The sequence below is a fragment of the Tenrec ecaudatus genome, chromosome 2 (assembly GCF_050624435.1).
Source record: "Tenrec ecaudatus isolate mTenEca1 chromosome 2, mTenEca1.hap1, whole genome shotgun sequence".
Classification (NCBI taxonomy): Eukaryota; Metazoa; Chordata; class Mammalia; order Afrosoricida; family Tenrecidae; genus Tenrec; species Tenrec ecaudatus.
In genome coordinates, this window is record NC_134531.1 from 181,908,871 (window position 1) to 181,924,708 (window position 15,838).

The window sequence follows — 15,838 nt, forward strand, 5'->3', positions numbered from 1 at the left end:
GGAGCTCTTTTCCATGTGGTTGCTTTGCGCCCAGGTGTGAACCCCAGTGCAGCTTCAGGGCAGTTTGGCACATGTACCCTTTGAGACCGTAACACCTAAACTTTTCCATTCCTTCATAAAACCCACTTGGATCCCAAAACATGATTTGGTGCAAATTCTTTCATCATGTGAAGCAAAGAACAGAGGTATTACCCGCTCCAGAAACTTAACAGTACCCTGGAAGAAAGCCCTCGCCATCAGTCTCCTCCGCGGAAAACCCCATGTGGTAGTTACATAACCTGGTGTCAATCTGAGGATTAAGAGTGAAGGGGTGGAGTTTAGCCTGTCAATCAGATCACAACTTGATGATGTCATTTGGAGGCACGAAGGAGATAAGTAGCTTGTTGGAGGCGGGACACATGCCCCCTCCCTGGGAGATATTGCAGCTGACAAGACACATGGAACTGAGCTAGGGCCTGAGCTGGAGGAGCCATGCAGAGACCCCTGCAAGTGCTGAGATGCCTCTACTGCCACTGGATCCACAAGACTTGCCACCCACTGGCCCGTGATCTTCCTGCACTCGGCGTCATTGCACGTGTTGCGTGAGTCTGAAGAGGCATTGATAGACTGGTACTGGACAAAAGGGCCCATGGGCTTGGGCTGGACTGGAATGCTTTCTTAATGTACACTTGCTCTTGTATATAAAGCTCTTTCTTATACACATATGAGTGTCTATGAATTTGTTTCTCTAGTCTACCCAGACTGATACAGCCCACGGACAGAGCCCAGGTGAGGTCAGTGGTAACTGGCTTTACGCCGAAGTCCCCCCTCCCGTTTACACAAGGGCGTGGTTGGGCTTGAGGACAGCTCTCAAATGTCGGGAATTCATTAGAATCCTCGGGGGCACGGGAGGTTGTGAAAAGTGCAGACTCCTCATTCCTGCTCCCGACTTCTAGTTCAGGATCAGCAGCAATTTGAAGGACTTGGGAATTTGCATGTTTCCTAGCTCAGAGACTGAGGGTCTCCATGGAGGGGCCTGGAGAACCCCCCAGAAACCACACTCCAGGAGCCTATGAGCAGGGCTCACCCGTGGACTTGGCCATCCAGTGAGTCTACACTTGCCTCTGCGTCATCTAGAGAGAATCGCTATCTAGAGAAATGACTCCCTTCAGTATGACTCCCTTCAGTATGCCCCCTCCCCACGACAGTGCAGGCGCTCGACCTGGGACCCAGGGCTTCCCGTCTCCCCTTTCTCTTTCCAGCTTTGTGATTCTAGAGACTGAGCCCAGCCCTCCACCCCCTCCATTGAGTTGCCAGTGGGCCACCACTCTGCTGTTTGCTCTCTTGCCTAGAAAGGCAATTCCTGCTGCCGTGGCTACATGGCTATCCCACCTCCAAGGCAGTGGCATCTTCCATTGGCTGGCATCGTGTACGAGCTTGACAGATGTATGCTAGAGCCCAAGTCCACTGCTACATGCACCCACACAATGGGTCTGCTCCGTTTCCCCGTTGGGATTTGTAAGGGTTGAGGAAGGTGATTGAAGCCCTCAGTTGGGGGGGGGGGGGGGCGGGCTGCCTGTGCCTGAGCCTCAACCAGTTCCCAGACCATCTCTCTGGTCCAGGCTGCTCCCCCCACTTCCTGTGGTGGCCCCCTGCCCTACCTGAAGCCTTGGGGGCAGGCGCAGGTGTAGCCGTTGACCGCGTCCACACACTGGGCACCATGGCGACACTTGTGGGCCCCACACTCGTCATTGTCCGTCTCACAGAGCTTGCCGCTGTAGCCAGGGAGGCATTCGCATCTGTAACACAGGCAGAAAGAGGCTGTGCCACGGCCGGGCGACCTTCTGGTGGCTGCCCATCCTCTCTCCTTCCCCCTCTCCCCAAGTTTCTGACAGCTCCCCTTCTACAGCCACCTGACAATGCCTGCCGACCTCTAGTGGGAGTGAGTGTCAGGAGGCAGGCTGAGGAGGCCAGGGTGGAACCGCTCAGAGCTAGACTTGGCGCTGCTGCTTCTGTTAGAAACTCCCTTTATCTGAGTGTCTCATTGGGGCGTGGCTCTATGAACCTTTAAGGAGCTTCTGAGGTCCTACAAAGAGAGGAGACCAGGACTAAGGGAGCAATGATGTCACTTCCTGAAATTATTTTACACTTACGGTGTCCAACATTGTTCTAGCAGCCCCTCATGACCTCTCTGAGAGTGAGTTTCCTCATCTTTCAATGGGGCCAGTGATGGTTAACTGCACTTCTAATGTGGGCTTTAAAAATTAAATCATGGGTCCTGAAAAACTTAAACAGAGAACTGGCGTATGACCCAGCTATCCCTGTCCTACGGATGTGCCCCAGAGAGCTGACAGCAGGAACTGGGGCGCTGCTGGTCCCACTAGCCAAAAGGTGGAAACAACCTAAATGTCCCTCCTGCCAAGAGATGAACGGATGAACACATGTGGCAGACACCCTAGACAATGTGGTACACACTCACTAGACAGAAATGCAGTCAGTCCTGACGGGGCCACCGCACAGATGGACCTTGGAAACACCATACTGAGTGACCTCCGTGAGCCGCAAACCTAAGTGGTGTATCCCACCGATAGTGCGATAGGCGCCTGTACAGAAACCCAGGTTTGTTAGTGGTGACTGAGGGGTGGAGGGAAGGAGAAAGAGCAGTCTTTGTTGAGGGGTCACGGGGTTTCTCAAAGGTCGGGAAATAATTTGGAAACAGACGGTGGTGGTGGTGATACAATAAGATGAAGCTAACACATGTCACAAGGAGCCCTGGTGGCGCAGAGGTTATGCTTTGGGCTGCTAACTGCAAGGTCTGCAGTTCAAGACCACCAGCCACTCCTCGGGAGTAAGATGACGCTTTCTACTGCCATAAAGAGTTAGTCCTGGGAACCCCCCCCCCCCCCACTGGGGCGGTTCTACCAATGCCGTCGATGGTAGTGAGGACATGTCACAGTACCGCACATGTAAAAACATTTGACATGGCAAGTGCTTTTCCCCGTTGTTTTACCATTAACGAATCTAGTAACAGAAGAGGACTTACGCCAGGATATATGTACTGTGTGGGCAGCACTAGGTAAGCACAGAGGAGGACATGTGTGACACAGTAATCCAAAGGCAATCATGATGACCTTCCCTAATGCTAATGACTTCCACTTCCAAGAACATCCCTGGATTTTTGACTCTCCCTGACTCTCTCCGTCCACCCTTCTGCCTCCCCCCCCCCCAACACAAACGAAAAAATGAGATCAGGACTGAAATAAAATGGGTGTATACAAGAGGCCAGGCTAACTGGTCAGAAAGGGACTAGTGGGACAACGTCCCTTGGTCATCCTTCAGACCTGGAACTGAACTCACCCAGTGGCTCAACTTTCCGCCGCATAATGGACATATCCGTAGGGGGACACTAACCCTACGCACACCTCGCTCGGAGTACTCATTCGTTGGAGATTCACACAGCCACATTCACCCAAGGGCAGAGTTCAGACAGAGGAGGAGGAACAGAAGCAGAAAAATGGGCGAGGAAGTGGGATGCGCGAGGTTACACTGGGGTTACAATCAAGACATGAAACAAAATGCCGACGGAGTGTAGAGTGGAAAACCGATCTGCTGTGTCCACCTTCACCCGGCCCACTGCACAGTTACCAAACAAAGATGCTGCCCCAAATATCTCCCCCTTAATGAGTGGCATGTTCCCCAGGCGGGAGGCCGGGGCTGCGGCCTCACTCAACCCTGCTCTCCAAGGAACAGCCTGTCAGCAGCTCGGTCAGTTACCAAGTCTGTCCCGTTAGAGAAACTCTGGATGAAACGGCCTCCTTGATGTGAGTCATGTAGGTCTGGGCTCCTCCCGCTGGACTGACCCTGTGTAGAAAGAACCCTGCCTACCTGCCTTTCCCCCCAGGGCTCAAGCACACCCCTGCACACACTCCTGTCCAGGGGGTTCTGAACCACCCCTGGGCCCCTCTCCTGGGCAGAGCAAAAGTAACTGCCGGCTGCCCAAGTCCGGAAGGTGGTGGCAGCCAAAGTGGAGAGGGACTTCTTGGACAAAGGGGCCTGATGGGAAATATTGCACAGGGGCTACTGGTCTTCTCTTCTTCCTCTGCTGTCTCCTCCCCTTTGGGAGTGGAAAGAAGTGGACGGAACAGGGGTCCCGGGACGTACCCGCATAACTTTGCTAGTTTGAGGTTCCAGCTGGCCTGCCTCAGAAGGGGCGGGGACAGTCAGGTGGATCTGAGAGGGGTGTGTACATGGAATGGGCTGATGCTATGTTTGTCTTGGTCTCAGAAAAACTGGAGCCTGAACACGCCACCTGCCCTCCCTGGGCGCTGAGTGCCACCTTGGGCATGCCATTAAGGAAAAAGAAGGGTCACATTCATATGCTCCTCACCCTCACCTGCTCTACCCACGACTGCCAGCAAGCCACTTCTCATGCACAGTGTCCCTGCATAGGGCTTCTGAGACTGCAGGTCTTTAGAGGAGCAGACAGCCTCATCTTTACCCCTTGGGGCAGCTGATGGAGTTGAATCACTGACTTCAAGGCTAGCAACCCAATGCTTACCCTAACACCAGGACTCATTTCACATACGCTGACATTTATTCATGCTCTGCTCGCCGTCTGTGAGGCCATCCAAACCCCACCCCCCACATCCAAGACTCCCCTCGCATCAGCTCTACTCCAGCACGCCTTCTCTCTGCTCCCCAGAACCCAGCAGCACCCAGAGTCAGAGCCATGGGGCCCAGAAATGCCATCTATTCTAAATGTTTGCTTTGGGTCAAGTTTTTCTCTCTCGGGTTCATGGCAAGGGCTAAGGGGAGAAATAACAAACCTCTAACAGTCCCAGCACAACAAATATTTATAGACTGACTGCGGGTGGTTTGGAGGAGCAGAGGGGACCCTTTGAGTCTAAGATCTTTACCTTCTTCTGAGACTGAAAGTTCGCAAGTTCTCTTTGGAGATTTGATGATTCTAGGGGCCCACGGCTGTAACTTCCTACCGTTCTGTGATGTTAATTATTACAGAGGTCCAGGGACTCACGGTGCTAGCAAACACATCACAGAATCTGGGGGTGGCAAAAGGGCGAGCACCCCACTACCCCATGAAAGGCCACCAGTGTGAGTCTGCCTAGAAGACCCTCAGAAGCAAGCCTTGGTGGGCAACCCTCCTGAAGAGCCTGCAGGTACAGACCGAGCGGAGTACAGGCTGTTTGTGGTGACACACACACCCAGCCGGGAGTTGGAGCTGATGCGGCAACAACCAGGTTTTGTTTTTGTTTGTGTTTTTATTTTTTTTGTCAGAGAGGGTTTCTACGAAGTGCTAATAATTTGGAAATGAGTGCCATACTGTCCAAAGCCCCGGAATTTTGGGGCTCAGCCTTTTGAGGAGAACCGAACAGAGACAGTCATGGCGGCTCCTGGGCCCTGCCTAGACTGGAGCAGGAGCTTCCATCTGCCAGGGCTGGATGGGTCACTGGCCACGAGGTGTTCACGCTCATGAAAGGCTCGTCAGCGATGGCGCCACATGCCAGATCCAGCTCCTCTCTAGGGGATGGCTCTCTACATAGTACAGGTGCCATTGTGGAGGGTCAGTCCTGGGGTCCCCAATCTGCTCTGGCCTCTGCTGCTCCCTCAAACTCTGACTTCTTGGTGTGAGATCTCTCTTTTAGTGTTGGATAGAGCCTGCTGAGGGAAGATGGAGGCAAGCGTGTCAATGACAGGGTTGGGGAGCAGCAGAATCTTCTTGGCCACAGGGTTCTTCTAGAATGTTTCCTGATGCCCCAAGAATCCCGAGTTTTAGGACTTTCCCTGCAGAGGCCTTGGTCTGAGTTCTTGTGAAAGCGGGTGGAGGGAGGCTTGGAGCTGTGGGGGCAGGGTCCAGTAGGGATTGCAGGGGTGCAGGAGATTCGAGGCATGCGCACATCCACCCTTGGAACTGCACCTCTCCTGCCAGGCTCCTATTGGCTCAGCTGCTTGCCATGGAGACACCTCCACCAATGGCGGTGTCCACTGAACAGAGTCAGCGTCTGGCCCCCTCTGGTCGCCCTGCTCCCAGGGGCAGGTAACCTTGGTGCACTCACAGCAGGAGGAGCCAGGCTTGAGCTGTGCAGGTTGCCCAAGGGCAGGGGACTGAATCCCCTTTGGAGTCTAGATTGCTCTATTAGGAGTGTGAGGAGAGACAGACAGACAGATGGATGGACAGTTGCAGGCAGAGTTGGCAGGGAGCCACGTGCAGGGGTTGGAACGCGGAGGCCTTACCTGAATCCTCTGTCCAGGGAGATGCACTTGGCCTCGTGCTGACAGAGGTTCATCTCGGGCACGCAGTGGTCAATCACTTCATCGCATAGCTCGCCTGTCAGAAGGGGCAGGGTGGACAGATCATGCCTCAGAGGGTCTCAGTGAGGTGTGTGTGTGTAATCAGGTCAGAGGGTCACACTCATTCCTACCTGGGTCAGGAGATCATGGGGACCAGAAACAGTGAATTCATGCTCTCTTGGCACACCCAGACTTTGGGACCCTGGCGGGGACAATCCTGGGGAAAAAACCCCAGCGCTCCCTGGACATATGGCATCCTCCGCTGCCGGATTCTTCAGGGGCTGCTGCAGTAGAAAGCACAGGCTGCCAGCCCCCCACCCTGGTCTATGCTGGTCGCTCCTCCATTCTGCACTCACCCAGGGAACACATCCTGTCTGTGGCGGGCACAACTGTGACCCAGCCTCCCTGGGGACATCTACAGAGACACACATAAGTCCAACTAGAGTTTAAGTGTGCTCAGAGGAAGCCCAAAGTCCCCCGACCCACCCTCAGCTTCCTGAGGGGCTACAGCGTCTTAGTGACAACATAGCCACCCGTTAGAGAGAGGAGTAAACCCCTGGGGTTCTCCAGGAAGCAAATAGGAAAAGAGCATGAAGTTCCGGTCTCAGGATACATTTCCTTTAAAGTTCCCAGTGCAGTGAAAGGCTTAGTGGGTCCTAAAGACCAGGGTTAGAGTAGTGTGTGCGTGCGTGTGTGTGTGAGACACACAGCACCTTTCCAAGAGAAGAGAGACAGACAGACCAACAGCTAGTTGCAGACAGAGTTGTCTGGGACCATGTGCTGGGATTGAAACCGCCAGGCAGAACGTGAGCTTTGGGTTCCCTCGTCTTCCACACAGTCCAGCCAGGTGGAGCACGATCTAGGAGAGCAACCTGCCAACCAGGAACCCCGGCTGAGCTGAGCGCACACCTTAGATTCTGTCTGGAGCAGCTAGTTCCACGCGCTACATAGAGGGGCACCACCATAAAATTGGCCGGCTGTTAATTCAGCTCCTGATGGCTTTTCCACTCTTGGAAGACGGAGATACAAGGTCCTGGAGAGGTAGACCAGCAGTGGATTTCTGTGTGCTCTCTTGCTGCGCTGAGGCTGTGTGCGCCCTCAGGGGCCCAGTGTGAAGAGGGTAGGGAAAAGCCCCCCTCTTTTTCAGCCAGCCCACCTACGAGCTCTCCTCCCAGGGATCTTGGGTACTGGGCTCCAGAAAGACTGATGACACAGGACCCTGCCCTGGCGACAACTTGGCTTCCTTCCCTGGTCTCAGCATTGTTCCTGTTCATCTTCCCCCTCTTCCCTCCCCAGCTCCCACTTCTCTAGGGCACCAAAGCAGGGCTCCAACAGGCTTCAATGCGGGAGACCCACTGATGGCTGTCCCCACTCCATTTTCATTCTTGCCTCATGCAGGTAGGTATTTCCTACGATGTGTCCCGAGACATGCAGTATCTGGGTTGGAGTGAGATACCATGTGGAGGGTGGGGATGGGGAGATACACGGGCCTGAGTGAAATGAGCTTGGAGATGGCTGAATCAGACACAGTGAAGGGTTTGCTTTACAGCACAGCACCCTGACATGGGTGTGCCTCGAAGCTCCAGGAAGGGACCCATGGAAGAAACTCAGAATATGGCGTTCTTCCAGTGTATGGGAACCCATTGAGCTGCATGCACATGCACACACACACATGCACACACACATACATGCACCATGGGGTCCTTACCTGTGTAGTTTGGTGGGCACACGCACACATAGTTGTTGATGCCATCCACACAGGTGGCATTGTTTTCGCAGTCATTGTCCTCACAGTCATCCGGGTTGATCTCACACCGCTGGCCCTCAAAGCCCAGGGGGCAGGAGCAGCTTTGGGGAGGTGGGTTGGTGGGAATGACAGGAGTGGAGTGGGGCAGAGGGAGAGAGGCACAGTTAGTGGGTTCTTGCTGAGAAGGTGGAGGAGACACACGATTGGGCACATGAGGCCTCTGGCTCTAGGACAGGGAGCTGTGAGGAAGTCCAGGAGAAACTACACACAGCCCCTGTCTAGGGCAATACAGTACCTGTCTCCCCAGTCCCCGGGGGCTGCTTTGTCCCCAGGAGCCATTTGCCCCAGCAGTGCCTGCTTCCCTCCTTGCCCAGCTAGGGTGGTTTCCCTGATGTGACCGAGACCGCTCCAGCAGGCCCCTACATGCACTTCCTGCAGCTTACCTGTGACAGACTCTCAGGGGGTGTAATGACACCCCGACTGAGTGACTGTCTAACTCAGCGGAGCCTGGCCACCTCTGCCTGAGAGGGAGCGCGCACAGCAGGCAGGGTCACAGGCTCTGGAACCTAGTTTCTGGGACTGAATTCCAGGTTCCCCGCTTCCCAGAAGCTGGGCCTTGGGGAACTCACTGCAATGTTCCGTTTCCCAGTGTCCTTCTATGTGGCCAGGGGCACAATTAGCTCTCCCCCGGGTGCTCGTGAGGATGAAATGAGATTCTGCCAGTAAGACCCTTAGCGGCGCATCTGTAGTCTACTGCCCTTGATTGAGTTGGCTCAGCTCACGGCAAATCCATGCACAACCCAAAGAAAGGCTGTCCAGTCTCGCACCCACCCCGTGATGAGTTGTGGATCATTCTACTCTGATCCACAGGGTGTGCACTGGCTCATATTCAGAAGTGAGTCGCCAGGCCTTTCTTCCCAGCCTTTCTTTGGCAGGAAGCTCTGATGAGGCCCGTCCAAGATCATAGCAACAGGTAAGCCTCCATGGAGAGGGGTGGCAGCACCTGAGGACTGAGGACTGAGCCCCTGTCTCCACTTGGATGGGACGTGCTCTGAAAGCCACGCTCCCTTTGTTGGGGTTCAATGCTGTTGCCAACTCTCCAGTGAGCAGCCCAGCACTTGACCCTTTTTGTCACCTGGTGAGTGAGTTACCTTTAGTTCTGGACAGAATCACCCACCACCTTTGCCTTTCTTCAAGGATGCCATTTCTCCCTGACATTCATTCCCACACCTTCTGAGGCATGCCCTCCACCCCCACCCTAAGGTTCTGGACTGTGAGAGAAGTGTGTGTGTGTGTGTATGAGTGTGTGTGTGTGTGTATGAGTGTGTGTGTATGAGTGTGTGTGTGTATGAGTGTGTGTGTGTGTATGAGTGTGTGTGTATGAGTGTGTGTGTGTGTGTGTGTGTGTGTGTGTGTGTAGGGGGAGGTGTGGAAATCCTTCTAATGCCAAGACTGAGACCTTCTGGTAGGTTTGGCTTCCAGCCCCATAAGTCAGACAGTACATGGCTTTAGTTTGTCTCTGGAGTATCAGATTCTTTGGATAAAAATTCAAACCACCTGTCCTCCGCCTGACCTTGGTCACATCCCCAGGATTAGGCAGCAAGATAAGTCTGAGCAGATAAAGGCTGGCAGCTGGGAGAGCAGGGAGGGGTGGGCGGGCGGCCAACGTCTGGCTCAAGAAGCAGGACAGTGAGTCTCACTTTCCATGGCCAGTGGTGCGCCAGGGATTTACGCCATGCCCCGGAGCATGCTTGGGCTCGCCGGGGAATTTCAGAGCCCCCGTTCAAGACTGCTCTGACTGGCGAGTTTTCACTCAACTATCAGGAAATGAGTTTCTGGGTTCTCAGAATCCTAAATGGGGCGGTAGTGCTTTGGGGGCAGAAGTATTATCTTTCATTCAGGGACCCGGGTCTGATGGCCAGTCAGTGCACCTCATGCACAGACCCGTCTGTGAGTAGGAGCTTGCGTGGGACTGTACGGAGTCCTGCTGGCCTAATAGTTAACATGCATTGGGTGGCTGACTCCAAGGGCAGCAGTTTGAAACCACCAGCTGCTCCACCGGAGAAAGGCAAGGTGTTGTACTCCGCAAAGTGTCCCTGTCTTGGAACCCCCAGGGGGAGTTTTACCCCATTTTCCAGGGTGGCCCTCAGTCGGAACAGACTTGATGGTATGGGGTTACATTTCCTTGTTTGAGTGGTGTGCTGCTAGGATGCTGAACAGGTTTCCGTGGAGCTTCCAGAATGACATAGACTAGGAACAAAGGCCTGGCGGCCTCCTTTAGAAAGTCAGCCAAGGAAAGGCTGTGGATCCCCCTAGTCCAATCCCAAACTGATGGGCGGCGCTTTGGTCTGTTTTCTGAGACATCGCCATAAGCCCAGAACCAATGGAACTGTCACGACCAACAATGACAGGCTCTTACTGGCCCTTGTTTGCACTATAGCCTGAAAACCATGTCGTCTTCTCTACAAAAGGCCAGGGCTTCTTGGGTGGGAGCCCCCAAGATTAGCGGAATGCCTCAGCCCCATTTTGGTGGGGTCTCTGAGCAAACGGCCCTTCTTCAGAGCCAGGCAGGACCCTGTTTCTGAGAAGCTCCTTGGATTAAGTGGGAAGCGCTTCTGGATCCCACACCCCTTTCTTCAGTGGTGGGAGCCTGGGTTTCAGCCTGGAGGTGCTTGTGCTGGCTGGGGCCAGGCGAGATTCCTCCCACCCTACTTCCCTTCCCTCCTCCTCTCCCCACCAGTGCTGAAGGCCAGGGCTGGGACCGGGAGGAGGACAGCTCCAGGCAGGGAAACCACTCTGCCTGAGTCTCACTCTTCCAGAGTGCTCACAGGGGAGGGGCTGGCTTGTCAGGTGTGTATGCAGGTGGGCTGAGCCCCAGTGGGGGCAGGCTCGAGAGTCCAGGAGCTGATGTCTTTCACAGACCACACAGCAGCTGAGAAGAGGGACTGCCCCCTAACCCACTGTCTGCCACACAGGGGTGGGGGACCGCAGAGAGGGCCAGTTCCAACAGATGGGAGAATGCGGACATCTGAGACACGTGGGCAGGGCGGAAGGCAGTAGGGGGCCTAGCTCCATTCCTGGGACAGGGTGAGAAGCACCTGAGCAGCTTCCATCTGCTTTTCTTCTTTAGGTCTAAGCGCTGGGGAGGAGAAGGACGGGGGCCAGGAGGGAGCATCACCACTCCACGGATGTAGGTCTAGCCTAAAGCAAAGCAATCTTATGCCTCAATTTTCTCACCTGTCATCGAGTCAAGGCTGACTCAGAGTGCCCCACCCTGTGGTTTCTGAGACTGAGGCTGTTTGCGGGAATACAAAGCCCTGTTTTTCTCCCTCGGAGCTGCTGGTGTTTCCGAGCTGCCGACCATGCGGATTGAAGCCCAGTGTGAAGCCACTCCCCCACCTGAGCATGTTGAGATGGGGCTCGTGCCCGCTAATCTAGTAGACAGGGCAAGCATCCACACAAGATCGGGCACTGCTGCTAGTGTCCAGCAGAGCGAGCATGTGACCAACATCACCCACTAGTAGTGGAGAGCAGAGAATGGCCACATGGCCAGGTTCCGAGGGTCTGTGAGCCACCATCCAGCTACTACACGCGGAAGCAGCTGCCGGAGCCTCCCTCAGTGTCCTCAGGGTGCCGGGGACAGATGACTCAAGTCCCTGTGTACCTCTGGGAAAAGCATGCACCCCTCAGCGCCTCTGTTTCTGTCTGCAGAATGTGGGGCTCTGGGATGTGTGAACTCCATCACAGGAAGGGCATTCAGTAGACCCACAGGGAATGACGCTATGTCTCCTGACAGTCTGCCCAGTGGCATCTCTGGGTGCAGCCCTCAAAGGTGATAGAAGACCGGAGAGTGAGCTGTTACCTGAAGCCATCCTTGAGGCTCTCGCTCAGGTGGCAGGTGCCTCCGTGTTGGCAGGGGTTCTGAATGCAGGTGTGGATGGGCATGCTGCAGTCCTTGCCCTGCGGAGCGGAAGAGGAGAGGAGCCTGCTGAGTGTGGTGGGTGTGTGTCTCTCAGCGCAGCCATGACCAGGGGCACCCCTCTGAAGCCAGGGAGAGGGTGCCAGGAAATGACTGGGATAGACCTGCTGGGTAACAGGTAGAAAGCCAAGGGCTGGGGAGTCCCGGCCTGTGGGACTCCATAGCAGAAAGGAGGGGGGCACTGAGAACATAGGAGGCGGGGCTCCAGCTTCCCACCTCCTCAGCATCTAGCCCCTTCTCTCCCTGCACGTTCCCACTCAGTCTCTTCCCAGATGGATGACCTTGTAGAAACCTTGGAGCCATGCCAAGCCTACATCAAAGGGCTGCTGAAAATCAACTCAGACCTTTCATGCAAGGAAAGGCTCCATGGTAGCACACCCACAGTGGCATTCCAGAAATGCTGGTAGATACTAGTATTATTAGTCTCTTTGATGCTTACTATCATGTTCAATTGAGTAGGGGGACTGCAGGCTGAAGTGGGCCAATTGACCTAGCCCCACATGAAAGTGACAGCCTTAAAGATTCATCTCTGACATGCCGAGACTGGGGCCCACGTGGTGGCTGCTTACTATAAAGTATTAGGCTAGGTTGGGAACTCCTGTGATGGAGTGTCTTGGTGAGGTAAGGTTCTTTTTAGATGGAGTGTCCCAACACAAGGACCCTCTGAAAGGGGATGTCTGAGCCTGGAGGATGGGAAAGAGCATAGACAGAGATGAAAACCCACAGTCAAAGGAGAGGGAGGCAGGGAAGGTGGACTGGGAGAAGACCCAGAGTAACAGGGAGAAGCTCCTCCTGTGGGCCATTGAGCCCAGGATGTGCCCGTCTTGACTCTCAGGCCCTGTGGGACCTGGTCAGCAGGGTGAGCCTGGGGGAGATGGCTTCCATGTTTGTTCTGAGCTGTGGCGTGGCTACCATTGCCAGGCAGGGGTGATAGCAGGCACCCCCTCACCGCCTCACCACCTGCTTGCCACCGGCCTGAGAAGCCCTCCTCCCTCCTCTGCTGCTGCTGGAACAAGATGGGCATCCAGCCTGCCAGGTGGCTGCCAAGATGGAGTTGCTATTGCTTGGGACTGCTGCTCTCTTATGCTCTCACACCCTGCCGCCTCAGGCACAGGCCAGGCAGGCCCTTCTGCCTCTTCCCATCAGGGGTTTCTTGGCGAACAGAGGGGTCTGGGCTTATCCTGGACCAGAGCAATAGTGAGGGGAGCGTGTGGAACAGGAGCCTCAATCCTCATTCTCAGTAACACACTGCAGACCTCGTGCGGAGAGCTGAATGGTTATGATGATGCACAGTCCTCACCGCAGTCCGATGAGGTGGCTGCCGTTTGAGGACCAGTGGAAGAGGCAGATGCTAAAGCCAGGCGGTTGAGGCCGGCTCTGTACCAGGAAGCTCCATGCTAACCAGCTGATCCTGCCCCTCTCAGGACACAGATCTCAGCACAAACTCTAGTCCAGCCTCTGTACTCGTGTAAGCCCCCCGATTTGGCAGTCGGGTTTGGGCAGATGGAATGAGTTAAGATGAGGGCATTAGGGGGTCCCTCATCTCTTTGTCCGGGGTCCTCCTAAAGCGAGGAGAGGAGACCTACACACAGGGCAGGCCACCAGGGGAGAGTGGAAGCAGAGATTGAAGCAATGCAACCACAAGCCGAGGAATGCCTGTGGCTACCAGATGCTGAGAGGGACAGCATTTGCCCCTAGAGCCTTTGGGAAGAGCATGAATGCAGACTTCATGCTTCCAGGTCTTCGAGATAACACATTTCTGCGGTTTCAAGTTTAAGGCACACGTTTATGGTTACAGCCCCAGGAAATGCATACAGCGAGTGCTGCTGTTACCCTGCTCCTCATGACCGCCAGAGAGTCCACCAGCACGGCCACTACTGCCGTCCACCCCAGACCTGCTGAGCCCCCCGCACCTTCCTACAGGCCCCAATCTCTGTCCCCAGTGGCCAGAGGTCTTCATGATCAATAGCCACAGTCTCGTGGCCCTGGCCGAGGAAGCGCTGTGACCTCGGGCACCCTGTGGACTCACCGTTTGCTCGGACACTGATGGCATGGGTGTGGCCGGCAAGCACGGGACTGCCCACCTACCCCAACTTCTCAGAGGCTCAGGTTGGTTTTCAGGAGCCGGAAGCCAGACTCAGACTGTGCGATGACTCACTTGAGCGTTCTTTAAACCCGGGATGCCGTTATCTACCTTCTAAGGTGGTTATAAAGATTAAAAGGGAGAATAATCCCCCCTCCCCTTCCCGGGGGCCAGTGGAGTCGCTGGCACATAGGAGATGCTTAGAAAGGTGTTCACATGGAAAGCATGTGGAATCAGGAATGTTGTTTGCGTACACGCTGCAGGCCCTGCTAGGCTAACAGCTGGCTGAATCGCAGGGTTGCATGGCTCCTAGTCGGATAATGACGCCAGGTGGGACTAGTGCTGGGGAACCTGTTCCCGATGGCCCAAGCCGCACCCTGAGATCTGGGGCTGTGACTCAGGTATCAATAAGCCAGCAGGCAATGCCCTCGGGGCCCTGCATACATCACTGCACATTGGATGCTCCAAGCAACCACACGCTGCAGGTTTATTTATCTGCTTTACAAATAGGACTGTGAAGGGAGGGCCCTGGACATTGTCATGCAGCTAGGAAGTGACAAAGCGGGGACCCAAAGTTGGTGTCAATCCACAGCCTGTTCTTTGTGGGTGTCAATCCACAGCCTGTTCTTTGTGGGTGTCAATCCACAGCCTGTTCTTTCTCCACTGAATTAATACAAGGGTCTTTCAGAGCACTCGTGCCTCCTGTGTCTATCTGTTAATCTTTATGCTTGTGAGTGTGTGTGTGTGTGTGTGTGTGTGTGTGTGTGTGTATGAGAGAGAGCGAGATGGGCATGGGCCTGAAGCTCTGCTAAGTTTGAGGTCCTGAGGAATGGCTGACTGGCTCCTAAGGACACACTTCAATGTAGCAGTTCTCAACCTGTGGGTCGAGACCCCTTTGGGGCTTGAATGACCCTTTCACAGGGGTTGCTCGATTCATCACGGTGATGAAGTAGCAGCGGACATAATGTTATGGTGGGGGTCACCACAGCATGAGGACCTGTATGGAAGGGTGGTGGCATGAGGAAGGTGGAGAACCACTGCTTTAGTGGGTCTCTGACTCTGTCTGCTGGGGCCAATGGCTGGAGCTGACAAGTCCCTAGATAGCCCAGTGCATCAAAGCGAGGGGCCATCCCTGCCTTTGTACACCCATCTGAGAGGGCGGCCAGGACCCCTCCTCAGCCTATGATGGCGAAGCTCCAGGTGGCACTGGCTGTGGGCATCAGCTGGACTTAGGGACCATCTGGAAGTTCTTTGGGAGTTTGTGGAGTTGACAGGTTCAAGGAAGATGCCCAGCCCTGGCTTTGCTAATCCTCCTGGGGGTAAGCAAGGGGCCCACCTACCAGAGGGTATCCTGGGGAGAAAGCTTGGATCTTGTTTACAGAGCTGGTCCCCAACTGCACTGCACACTAGCTCTGGGACACTGAGTCCAGCCTTCCAACTGTCTGAGGGCCAGTCCTCACACCTGTAGAAGGGGAATCAGTGAGCTGTCCCTCACTGGTGTGCTGAGGAGCATCTAGAAAGATGGGCTGAGTCACATGATAAGTAAGGTGGTCCCTGTGCAGGGGCTGATAGAGGAGCAGGGGAACTGGGATCAGGTGGTGCTGTGTGAAAAGAGAGGGAAGCATCGTTCTGGAATCGGCTCAGGTTAGCGGGGAGAGCAGATGGAAGAGTCAGGGATTCTTTCCCCTTGCTGGCTGACTAATGGTTAGCATGCTCTACTGTTAACTGAGAGGTTGGAGTT

The 15,838-nt window shown here is 54.8% G+C and overlaps 1 protein-coding gene across 1 annotated transcript in view; it reads right to left on the bottom strand.

Moving 5' to 3' along the window:
- Nucleotides 1-15,838, bottom strand: part of SLIT3 (slit guidance ligand 3) — a 705,033-nt gene that overhangs the window by 21,193 nt on the left and 668,002 nt on the right. Inside the window, exons 27-30 of the mRNA XM_075541934.1 lie at nt 11,898-11,995; nt 7,997-8,136; nt 6,232-6,325; nt 1,641-1,778 (exon numbers count right to left, since the gene is read on the bottom strand). Of these exons, the coding sequence (XP_075398049.1) occupies nt 1,641-1,778; nt 6,232-6,325; nt 7,997-8,136; nt 11,898-11,995 (470 nt within the window). The remainder of the gene's footprint in view (nt 1-1,640; nt 1,779-6,231; nt 6,326-7,996; nt 8,137-11,897; nt 11,996-15,838) is intronic.